We start from the raw sequence: 13,106 nt of genomic DNA on the forward strand, positions 1-13,106 counted from the left end.
AAAAATTAGTTTTTTTAGATCCCATTTGATAATCATTTTATTTTTAGTTTTTGGTTTTTGAAAATAAAACTTATTTTCTCCTCATTTCTTATAATGATTTACATATATTCTTAAGTTGAATTTTTAGCCAAATTCCAAAACAAAAACAAGTTTTAAAAACCTATTTTTTTTTAGTTTTCAAAATCTGACTTGGTTTTTTAAACTATTGGTAAAAAGTAGATAACAAATAAACAAATTTGAAGGTGAAAGCACCTAATTTTTTTTAAAAAAATGGTTACCAAATGAGGTTTTTAAAAACTAAAAAAAGTAATTTTTAAAAATTAGTATTTTGTTTTCTAGGATTTGACAAAGAATTCAAAAACCAAATTGTTACCAAATTGAGCTTAAAACGATTCTACTTCCACTTAAACCACCTCTGGTTATTATATTCATAATTTTTTTTAGAATATTGAGAAGATTAAAAGAAAAACTGGTAAGATTGCAAATATTTTGTAAGTAGGGACACTCTTTTCCAATGGAATGTTAGATCTATTTGGATTGTAAAGATTTTTTATTTTTAAAATAAAAATGTTATATATTTGATAACTTTTTATCATGGTTTGTTATATATTAAAAATTATTTTTATTAATCTCATATTATTATAAAGAACCGCAATAAATTACTATGAATTAATAATTCAAAATAATAGTCAAGGTGGTCAAGTTGGCCACCGGAAGCGATGGTATGATAACAAAGGACAACATAGTAGACATTTTAATAATTTCAAGAATTATATACAAATTAGAGAGAAATCACCCATTAAACAAGTCATTCTTTTTTTTCTGAAAAATTGATTTCAAATGTTTATCTTAAACAACTTATTTCACATAAACTCAATTTTGAGTAGTTACCAAAATCCTTAGATTTTTTTAAATTAAATTAAACACTTGGTAATCCACTAAAACATTATGACAATTGAAAAGATAGGAACATTGTTGATATAGATAATAGCTACCCAACCTAAATTTCCAACTCTAAATTTAAACTATCAAGAAACATCTTTTCAAGAAACAAAAATCATGAAATATTATTTTCTTGGTTTTATTAGACAACAAACAATCAACTTAACTTTAATGGGACGGATATTAGGCTCAGTCCCATAATAAGATATTAATACCCCTTTTCAATCATTTGCAATATAAAGGGATTTCTTTTTATTTATATAAAGAATGTTTAATAGAAGATTTTGAACTTTTTTCGTTATGATGAAACATATTATTTGTTCACAAAAGTATTGACCACAAAGAACATAACAATTGTTTTTTAGATGTTACTAAAGAATGTTCATAATTAATGTAAACAAAAAAATATATACACATACCAAACATGAACAAATCAGTAGAAAATCAAAATTAAATAAGTTGTCCAAATTAAAGGGTAATCTTCCCCCTAAAATATTTCCAATATAGTTTCTTTGCAGCACATTCAAATCATAATCTATATCTGTTTCAAGGGAAAAAGAAGAGGAAGACTATAAACTAAATCTAAATCTAAAAATTAAGAATGCTCTAATTGGTTAGGGCTTTGGGAAAAGAAACTTCATTCTCCATCATATTCAACCGATCACTCAAATAATCGCAATCAAGCAAAAGAGAAGTAAGCCCTGGCTTACAATCAAAATCTAATTCCGAAAGAATCGAACCGCGTTGCGAAATCGCCGCCGCTGTTGTTTGTCGGAAAAATCGGAGCTGACGGAGGACGGCACGATGCTGAGCCTCCAGAAGCGTGATTTCACTCTGTAATTTAGCGATGATTTTGTAACAACCACCAGCGAGATCACTGGCGCGACAATTTGCTTCGAAAATCATACACTCGACCGCTTTAAATCTGTTATCAGGCTCCAAATCGGCTAGGGTTTTGAGGACGTTTTTTACGCCGAACAATTTGCGGACGTTTTGAAAATCTTGAAGACGATGTGCAGGAAAATACGGAGCCAAAGGACAATCGGCAGAGCATTTTCTTCTCTGAAATTTGCACGCAGCACAAGCCGTCGACGGAAGATTGCCGTTGTCCTTGACTTCGCCTTCCTCGGCGGCAGTTCCGCTGCAATCTCCGCCGCAAATATTCATGGCAGATTAAAAGTCGGAGAAGAAGAAAAAGCGAAAGACGGAGAGAGGAAGAAAAGTACGTAACTGACGCACCTTAGTGGTGGGTTTTTGTTGGGGAGCCGCAACTTATTAGGGATTTTTAATATTTTTCACATTTAATTTTTTTAAATAATATATATTTATAAAAAAATTAGGTTAGAAATTATATATATATGGTCCTTGAATTCATATATAATTAACAATTTAGTTTATGAACTTTGTTATATAACCATTTAGTCTATATGCTTTAAAATTTGTAATTATTTAGCCCTTATATGAAAATTCTCCTTAAAATTTAAGGAAATTTCTTATGTAAGGTAAGTAGAAAAACTAATTAAGGATTCGTCGGTTTTTGACTACTTTTGCAAATAGAAGATGTTTGATAATAATTATTGCAAAGGTTAACCGGTGATTAGCCTAAATAATTGAAAATTAATTATATAGGTTGGTAAGTTATACTTTTCTTTGACAATTTAATAATAGATTAATGGGATTAGGATAGATTTGTTAAAATACTTTCTTTTGTCAATATGAGCATAGCTTATTTGGCATAATGTTTGTACTATAGCGTAATTTACTTGTTTTGTTATTTGTCGGTCCACTTCATTTGGAAGTCGGTCCACTTTGTTTTCTTCCAAGTTGGATTTTTTTTTTTTAAAGTTGGAGGGAAAGTATTCCCAAAAATAGGTTTTTAAATCCTATACCGGGTACACAATTACACCTTAATCGTGTACCGGGTATACGAGTCTCTGGCCACCTGGCACGCACAGTCTGCAGTGGTAGTCATGCAGGTTTGACGGAGGAAATCATGTACCCGGTACAAGATTACCCGAAAGTCATGTACCCACACGACTTCCTCGCCATTTTCTTCTTCTTTCCCCAGACGTTCTGGCTTCCATTTCTTTCTGTCGATTTCGTAGTTGCTTACCATAACTTCGATCGTTTTCCTCACCGAGGTCTCCATTTCACCGACTCCTCGATTTTCCTCACCGAAATCTTCCAAAATTCCAATTTTGCTCAATTTTCCTCACCGAGTCCTCCATTTGTTCCTCACCGAAATCTACCTCTTTGATTTATTTGGGCTGATTTAAACTTAGATCTAAAATCTTAGATTTTATATTTTTTATTTGTTTGGGTTGATTTAAACTTAGAAATATATGTTTAGAAATATATGTATGTTAAACTTAGAAAATTGGTTGGGGCTGATCTTATATGTATATGTTTGTAGATCTTTAGATCTTATATTTTTTTTATTTGTTTGGGCTGATTTAAATACATAGTTTATAAATCTTAGATTTGGTCTGATTTAAATCTATAATATTTAGATCTTATATGTTAAACTTAGAAATTGGATTTTGTTGGGTTGACATATTAACGTATTTTTTGTCAACTATAACCGTTGAAAAAATCATAATAAATATGTCGATGCGTCCTGAAGATTTAGTAATTCTTGAACCTGGAAATGATGGAGATAGTGACATTGACGTTGAAGTTGATGAATTATTTGAAAACGACAGTAGTGGTGAGCATGGAGTTGGTACCGTCGGAAATGTTCACCCAAATAGATTGGGAAATGACAAATTCAACATGTGAACTAGGGTCTACTTTGGAAGAAAGGAATGTAGGAGTAGATAACTGTAGTTTAATACAAAAAGGAATGTTGTTTAATACCAAAGAAGATTTACAGCTAGCGGTAAAAAAATATTGTGTGACAGAACACTACGAAATTGTCGTAGTGGAATCAAATTTGGAGGCTATGGGTATGTCGGCGCAAAACTCATGGGATGTTCGAAATCACAAAACTTCAATGAGAACACTCATGTTTGTTTTCAGAATTGACACCAGAGTATTGAAATTTAAAATTTGGTTAGTGTTGATCCTGGAGTACCTGTGGCCCTACTCCATGGAGCCATTAAAAAACAATATGGCTATAATGTCAATTATAGACAGGTGTGGCAAGCCAAGAGAAAAGCGTTGATTGCTGTGTTTGGCGATTGGGAGAAATCATATTCGGAGCTTCAGTATTGGCTAAGTGCTCTTGTTCATTACAATCCAGAAACACGAACAGATTAGTTTTTCCTTCCCTCTAATGTGTCAAGTATGACTATTTTTGGACGAGTTTTTTGGTCTTTTAGTCTTGCAAGAGAAGGGTTCAATCATTGTAGGCCATTAATCCGGATTAATGGATGTCATCTCTACGGAAAGTATAAAGGGAAATTATTGACAGCCTTATCTATTGATGCAAACGGACATATATTTTCCCTTGCTTTTGCTATCGTAGAAGGTGAGAATTCGTCCAGTTGGTCATGGTTTTTGTGGGCATTGCGTGAATATATTACCCAAAGAGAGGGTATTTTCTTGATTTCCGACAGACATAAGGGCATTCTTGCTGTAATTAACAATGAAAAAATTGGTTGGAGTGAACCCAGAGCGTACCACCGATATTATCTTCGCCATGTTGCCAGTAATTTCAATACAAAATACAAATCAAAGCAACTAAAAAATTTAGTGTTTAAGGCCGGAAATCAACACTAAAGGCGTAAGTTCATTCGGTGCATGAAAGAATTGAAACAATTGCACCCTGAATGTCTTGAATTTTTTTTAGACATTGACTTGAAAAAATGGACACAGTCACATGATGGTGGGTACCGCTATAGGTGGATAACAAGCAATGCAGCTAAATGCATGAATGGTGTTTTCAAAGGTGCTAGAATGTTACCAATTACTTCTTTGGTTAGGTTAACATTCTATTGCACAATACTATATTTTGAACGTCGGAGACAAGAAATCAGTGAAACACTCGATCATGGGGACATATATACAGAAAATTGAAGAGGTGGGAAAAATGAGCATCGGCACATACGGTGACATCTATAGATAGGGAAAGTCAAACTTTCGAAGTACAAACTGGCATAAGTATGATTTCTCCCTATAAAGGACAACACACCCAAGTTTTAATCTTGAAAGAGGAGACATGTTCTTGCAATAAGTGGCAATCATTCAAGATTCCATGCTCTCATATAATTGCAGTTTGTAATTACATGCGTATGACATACCTACCACTTATTGATGAATGCTACAAATTATCCAATTTCAAGTGTTGTTATGAAGGCTGCTTCCATCCAATTCAACACCCAGATTATTGGCCAAAGTTATCATTTACAGAAGTTCATCTAAATGCGGACTTATTAAGAGAACAAGATCGGCCAAAAAGTACGCGCATTCATAATGAAATGGATAGGAGAGAAGCAAGCCAAAAAGTGCGATATACAATTTGCAAAAGAGAAGGACATAACAGACGCACTTGTCCACACCGTACACTGGGTGCTTCATCGTCTTTGGGTCATTAGGTGTATTTTTTTTTACATGTATATTTTATATACTTGTATTCTTTATATATTTATATTTTTCATGTAATTGTATATTTCATGTACTTGTATTCTTTATGTACTTATAATTTTCATGTAATTGTATATTTTATGTACTTGTATTCTTTATGTATTTATATTGAATTTATGTAATGAATTTATGTAATAAATTTATATAATAAATTTATTTTATGTCATTGTATTTTTTTTATATACTTTTTATGTATCTTTTATGTCATGGATTTTATTATGTAATGTAATTTGAAATTTTTAGGTAATGGAGCCTGGTCCTTCTAATCCTGTACAATTGTACTAACAAAATACGCGTCGTTCACAAACAGTATGGGATAGTTCTTCCACTATAGTGTTGAGTTGTCAGAGAAGGGAGGCGACTACACAACATACTATCCCATTTGATCACCGCATTATTCCATATGTTCAGCAGGCAGGTTTTCTTAGGGTTGCACAAATTGGTTTCATCCAGCTTGATTGACACCTTATTATTGCTCTAGTTGAGCGCTGGAGACTAGAAACCCACACATTTTACCTACCTTGTGGGGAATGTACAATTACGCTGCAAGATGTTGCCATACAATTTGGGTTACGAGTGGACGGACAACCATTAGGTTCACTACAGTATGACTGGAAGAATGTTTGTGAAGAGCTTTTAGGCATTCTGCCAGAGGATCTGAAGGGATCAAGATTGAGTATCCCTTGGTTGGCGTCCCGGTTTTCAAAATTACCTCCCAATGCCGATGACATCAACGTACGTAGGTACGCACGAGCATACATCCTGCAACTTATTGGAAGATTTTTATTTGCTGACAAGTCAAATACTCTGGTGCATCTCATGTTCTTCCTATTATTGTCTGATTTCGAGCACGCTGGTACGTACTCGTGGAGTGGTGCATGTCTTGCATGGTTGTATAGAGAACTTTGTCGGGCTTCCAATGCACAAGCGTTAGAAATAGTGGGGCCACTGATACTATTATAAGTGTGGGCTTATGATCGATTTTCAATTATAGCACCACAAGTCCAACTACAGGCCCCAGATCATCGTCCACTTAGTGCCAAGTATTATTTCATTTATATATTTATTTCGTTACCATTTTATGTAAGAATATAAATTAATTGTATTTTTTTATAATTTTAGATGGAGTGGTGTATTAGCTATCTCTGAACAGTCAGCAAATATGTTGCTCATGTACAGAAAAATATTTGAAATGTGATACACAATCAGGTAGTAAATATGTATATAAATGAATATTTAAAACATTTTATATGTATACTTATTATTTTTTTTGTCAAGTTATTTGGACGCCATACATACAGATTTGGTCATCCTTACCTGATTATTGTCGTGATGGTGAAGACATCTGGTTGACCGTTAGACCTCTTATATGCTTCCATATAGTAGAGTGACATCATCCAGATCGTGTGCTGAGACAGTTCGGTCTGCGACAAACAATACCTTCTTTGTCCTATACACTCCCAACACTATACCAGATCGATTTGAGAGGTAAGCACGACTAAGACTGGCGTCGAATCCATGCCGAATATTTATCCTACCGACATGGACGACATGATCGTTGTGCACAGGGAGAATTATAAATGGGCTAGCTGTATCAGACGACTACTTTCCCTGGTACAATTCGATCACGAGGCGATTTATCATACCTGACGGTGCTTACTATTACTGCACGGTAAGAGATTTAAAATCAGAAATTTTCCATATATATGATATGAATATTGTTTAATATTTATTTCTTTTTATTGTACAGAATAATTTTATCGGCGATGTTCAATAATATTCAGTGCAGAACAACTTATCAAATTGGGTTCAATGTGTCAGTAAACATTGGTCAACGTAGAAGGTATTATTCAACAAACAAGACGACTCAATGTTCTGACACCGATCGAAGATGTATTCGTCGTAGATGACAGCGACGACAGGGTGGACCTAATTTAGAGAGACACGAAGACAACTCCCATGAGGGGTAAGGGCCAGGGGGGTCGTTTTTAAATCCCATATTGTATCATTTTCAAATTGTAAATTAAAGAACTAATTGTAAATATTCTTTAATATCATGGTATTTTTTTAAATATGAGGGCAAGATGTTTTCATTGTAGATTAAATATATAATTAAGTTTAATAATGAAGGAATTAAGTTTAATAATTAAGTTTAACAATTAAAAAAAAATAGTCACCAAAGTTTAAGAAAAAAAGAAAAAAAATTATAAGCAAATCGTGTACCGGGTACACGAGTTTGCTTGACCGATCAACCAGTCAGCTGACGTGGTGCTGACTGGATTAAATGGTACTCGTGTACCGGGGTACGTGATTTGCTTGACCGATCAACCAGTCAGCCGACGTGGTGCTGACTGGATTAAACGGTACTCGTGTACTGGGTACAAGAGTATGCCACATAGAAATCGTGCACCCGGTACACAATTCCACTACCCTAATTTTGTCAATTCTTTCCCAAAACACCTATTCTTAGAATTGTTTCCCTCAAATACTATTTTTGTCATTATTTATTAAAAAAACATTATTTTTTTAAAAAAATTCTCCAAGTTGACCTACTCCCCCTTTCAAGCCATCGGATGTGATGGAGTTGACAAATCAACATGCGAAAGTTATTAAAAACCTAAGCACTTTAACTACATCTTAAAAGCATGTTCAAGGAAAAACCACAAATAGGGTTCTTTGTAGATTCCATGAAATTGCTTGAATTCTTCTATGATTTTTTCTTCAATCTCAGTAGTAAACCACCTCAAATTTGAAGTCAAGTTCTCAATGTATAGCTTGTAACCATGCAGATAAGCTTCATGGAGATGAAGCCACTTCAAAATTCCATTAATGGAAGTGGCATGAGGCGTTTTCATGGAAATTGTGTGATAAACCAACTTTCCATTTAATTTTCAATTTATTAATTTGTAAAATTGAATTTAATCTCAAAATTAAAACTGATTTTCAAAATCAATTTTAACTCAATAAATTTGTATTATTTTCAATTTCATAAATCAAAATTTAATTCAATTAAATTCATAAATTTTGAATTTCATAAATTCAAAATAATAAATAATAAATATAGAAAATTAATATAATTAATTTAATTTAAAATAAAATATTAAATTAATAAAACACCTCATCAAATATTTAAATCAAATTTAATTATTATTAACTTTAAAAAACCATAATGTTTAATTCATCAATTAAACACCAATTATATCAAATATAATATTTCAAACCCCAAACCGAGTGTGAACATCTCAAATTCTCTCAACACACTATTCTAAGGTTTTAACCCTTTTACGTGCTAGTAGAGGGACCTAATGGACCTACAGATCATGAGCTCCAATGATTTGAGATTAATTGATTAAACTATTTAAACTGAATTAATTTCTATTCATTAACTATCGAGATACACCACTATAGATTAGTAGTTGCATTCTCCTCACTATAGATATATTTCTGTCCACTTGATTTAAGCATAATCAGTAAGTCAATCATTCACAGGTTACAGCTAGGTCAAAATTATCGTTTTACCTCTGTAATACATCTTGCTCCTTAAGTCTCCACTTATTTTCTATTAAACAATTGGTTTATGGTCCAATTAATAAACCGAGTCCCTTTGTACCACAAGAGGGAGTGGTCCTTAGGAGTCAGTACTTATGGAAACAACTTATCAGCTGATTCTAAGACGGTAGGAGTGAATTCCGTCTTGCAAGACTATGTCCCCAACTATCTATCCGGTCTTACCCCTAAAATGGGAGGCTTATAGAACGGTGATGTTGAACCACTCTCACCTATGTAGATTAAAAGATAATCCTGAATAAAAAGGAGTTCATAGTTAGCTCAGGATTAAGAATGAGTTACCTTAGGTCATCGAATTGAAACAGTTAGTTTTAACAGTAAACAGTTGTTATAAAGAGAGGTGGACTATTTTGTGGTCCGGTCTTATGCAAACATCTTTTGCATAAGATGCCCCCACTTGCATGTCTCCACATGAATGATTTTGGGATCACATCGTTTGTATTAAATATACAAAGAGAGCCGCATCCATAGTGTCTCTAGGACAAGGTACCCAACCCTATCCATATAATTATAGACCTTTTTCCATTTATACTTATCCCTTCTTGTTAAGAATGGTGCTCTAAATCTCCTTGTAATCACGTAGTTTGTAAAGTTCTGTATAAACATACTGTTGTTAATAAAATAAGTGTTATTTTATAAGCATATACTCAATCCAATAAACTAAGATATTAGGTTATTTCATGTAATTTAAACAAGTATGTAGAGACATACAAGTGGATCTTGTTTAAATAATAACCTAAACGGTCTGTAGTAGATGGATAAGGCTGGGTACCTTATCCTAGTGACACTATGGATACGACTTGCTTTGTATATATTACAAATGTTGTAAAGTGCTACAAATGATCTAATCCTGATCATTCACGTGAAGACATGCGAGTAGGGGTATCATATATAAAGAGTTTGTATAAGACCGGACCACAAAATGATTTGTCTCTTTATATAACGTCATTAATAATAGAGACTTACATTTCACTAGGATGATCATAAGTGACATGACCTGAATCCTGAGTGAGTTGTGAACTCCTACTCATGAAGGCGATCCTTTGATTTGTATGCGTAAAAGTGACCAGATTGTCAATTCAACAAGCCTACCATTTTGAGGATTCGTCTAACTGGGGAGTTGGGAACTCAGCTACATAAGATAGGATTCACTCATTCCCTGATGCAGGGGCAAGTAAATAAATTGCTCCCTTAAAGACTGATTCCGGGTCTTGAACATAGTGGCCACACCCTCTCTTGGCTCGAGTGGACTTGATCACAGTGGGACTATGACTTATTGTTCATTAGAGGAATCAATGATACTTAAGGAGTTAGATGTAACTATAAGGGAAAAACGGTATTTTGGTCAGCTGTACTTACGAGTAATTTGTGAAAGGTCATCGCACTATTGATTGGTTATATCCAATGGATACAGAAATTTATATGTAGTGTGAGAGTGAAGCTGTTGGTCTTTAATGGAGTGACCAACAATTAAAAGATGTTGGGTAATTTAATTAAAGAGTTTAATTAATTATCCGAGTACCGTTGGAGCTTCAATCTACAGGTCCATAAGGTCCCCTCTATAGCTCAACGGGGATTTAATCTTTGGATTAATTTGAAGTATTCAAATTAATTGAGGGAATTAATTTTATATGATATAATTAATATAATGTATTTGATACATTATTTTTTAAGGTAATATGAGAGGAATTTGAATATGATTCAAATATCATTTATATGGATGAGATTCATATAAGTGGATTTAATATAAATGTGATTTATATTAAATGCCATGTATAGTTGAGAGAGAATAAAATCTATAGTTTATGTTGTATTTGATACAATATTAAACTATAGGCTATATGTTACATTTGATATAACATATAGTGTATATATTGTTGGGATTGGTGTCCTAAATCTCGTGGTAGTCTCGTAGTTTGTAAACATATTATTAGTAATAAAATAAGTGTTATTATAAGCATTTACTCAATCCAATAAACTAAGATCCATGGTTATTTTATGTAACTTAAGTATGTATGTGGAGACATACAAGTGGATCATACCTTGAGTAATAACCTAAATGGTCTGTAGTAGATGGATAAAGGAGGGACACTTTATCCTGATGACACTACTGATATGACCCGCTTTGTAGATGTTATAAACGTTGTAAAGTGCTGCAAATGGTCTGATCTTGACCATTCATGAGGAGACATGCGAGCGGGGGTATCCTATAAAATGTGTTTGTATATGACCGGACCACGAAATAATTAGTCTCTTTATATAATATCGTTGATAGTTGAGACTTACATTTCATTAGAATGACCATAGGTGACATGACCTTAATCCTGGGTGAGTTGGGAACTCCTGCTCATGAGGGCGGTTCTTTGATTTGTATGGGTGAGAGTGGCCAGATTTCCAACTCAACAAGCCTACCATTTTGGGGATTCGTCTGATTGGGAGCTGGGAACTCAGCTACACAAGATAGAATTCGCTCATTCCCTTAAGCAGGGGTAAGTAGATAAATTGCTTCCTTAAGGGCTGATTTCGGGTCTTGAACATAGTGATCACACCCTTTCCTGGCCTAAAAGGACTCATCATAGTGGGATTATGACTTATTGTTCATTAGAGGAATCAGTGGTACTTAAGGAGTTAAATGTAAATACAGGGGCAAAACGGTAAATTAGTTCAACTGTAATTATAAGCGATTTGTAAAGGGTCATCGCACTATTGATTGGTTATATGGACACAAAAATATATCTATAGTGTGAAGAGTGCAACTGTCGGTCTTTAGGGGAGTGCCCAACAGTTAACAAATGGTGAATTTCGTGATTAAAGAGTTTAATCAGTTATTCACGTACCGTTGAAACTTCAAGCTACAGGTCCATAATGTCCCCTTGGTAGCTCAATGGGTTCAAGTTGAGAATCAAATTTTGGGTTAGTTTGAAGTGTTCAAATTAACAAGAGGAAATTCAATTATATGTGATATAATTGATATGATGTAGTTGATACATTATCATTGGAGGAATTAATATAAATATGATTTATATTAAATACCATAAAATAGAAAAAGAACTATGGTTTATGCGTTTCATATGATGAAATATTTAAACTATAGGTTATAAATATAATATGATAAGTTGGTTATTATATTTATTTATAATATATTAATTATAAGATAATTAATTATTCATTTTCTTTAATAACCGACTTGAGTAGGAGGTTATGCACGGTTATGGTAACTGTGAGATAAAAAGAAAAATGATTTTCTAAAATAGAAAGTTGATGCTTCATTGAATCAGTCTCACAAAAAAAAAAAAAAAAAAAAAAAGAGACTATCGAGTAAATGAGTTTTACTAAACGATAGCATCTCACAGCTTAAACGATCAAGTATCAAGTTTAGTATTGTTGGGGTTGATGCCCTAAACTCTCGTTGGGTCCTGTAGTTTGTAAACACTGTATTGAACAAACGCTTCTGATGTAATAATATATGATATTTTTCTTCACTATTGTCTATGAAACATTGGGTGTTTTAATTGCTTTACCACAAACCAATAAACTAAGATCTCTGGTTGTCGTTGTAACTTAAGCATGTATGTGGAGACATACAGGTGGATCATGCCTTAACTGATAACCAAAATGGTCTGTAGTATATGGATATAGGAGGGAAACCTTATCCTAGTGATGTTACGGATGCGGTCCGCTTTGTAAAATAGTTACAAGTATTGTGACTTGCTACAGATGGTTTGATCCTGATCATTCATGTGGAGACATGCGAGCGGGGGCATCCTATACAAAGGAGTTTGTATAAGACCGAACTACGAAGTGTTATAGTCTCGTTATATAATACCGTTCTTGACATAGGCTTCACTTCACTAGGATGACCATAGGTAATATGACATCAATCCTGAGTGAGTTGGGAACTTCTGTCTTTAAGGGCGGTCCTTTGATTTCCATGGGTGCAAGTGGCCACATTGCCAACTCAAACCTACCACTTTGGGGATTCGTCTGATTTCGAGCTGGGAACACAAGATGGA

At 33.6% G+C, this 13,106-nt stretch overlaps 1 protein-coding gene across 1 annotated transcript; it reads right to left on the reverse strand.

The window, feature by feature from the left end:
• Positions 1-1,381: 1,381 nt before the first annotated feature.
• On the reverse strand, positions 1,382-2,181 carry LOC120076866 (LOB domain-containing protein 22-like). Its single transcript, XM_039030814.2, has one exon. It carries the CDS (start codon positions 2,107-2,109, stop codon positions 1,549-1,551), a length of 561 nt encoding a protein of 186 aa, XP_038886742.1. The 5' UTR covers positions 2,110-2,181; the 3' UTR covers positions 1,382-1,548.
• Between the last annotated feature and the right edge of the window lie 10,925 nt (positions 2,182-13,106).

This window comes from Benincasa hispida, chromosome 4 (genome assembly GCF_027475165.1).
Source record: "Benincasa hispida cultivar pf3 chromosome 4, pf3_genome.v1.1, whole genome shotgun sequence".
Lineage (NCBI taxonomy): Eukaryota > Viridiplantae > Streptophyta > Magnoliopsida > Cucurbitales > Cucurbitaceae > Benincasa > Benincasa hispida.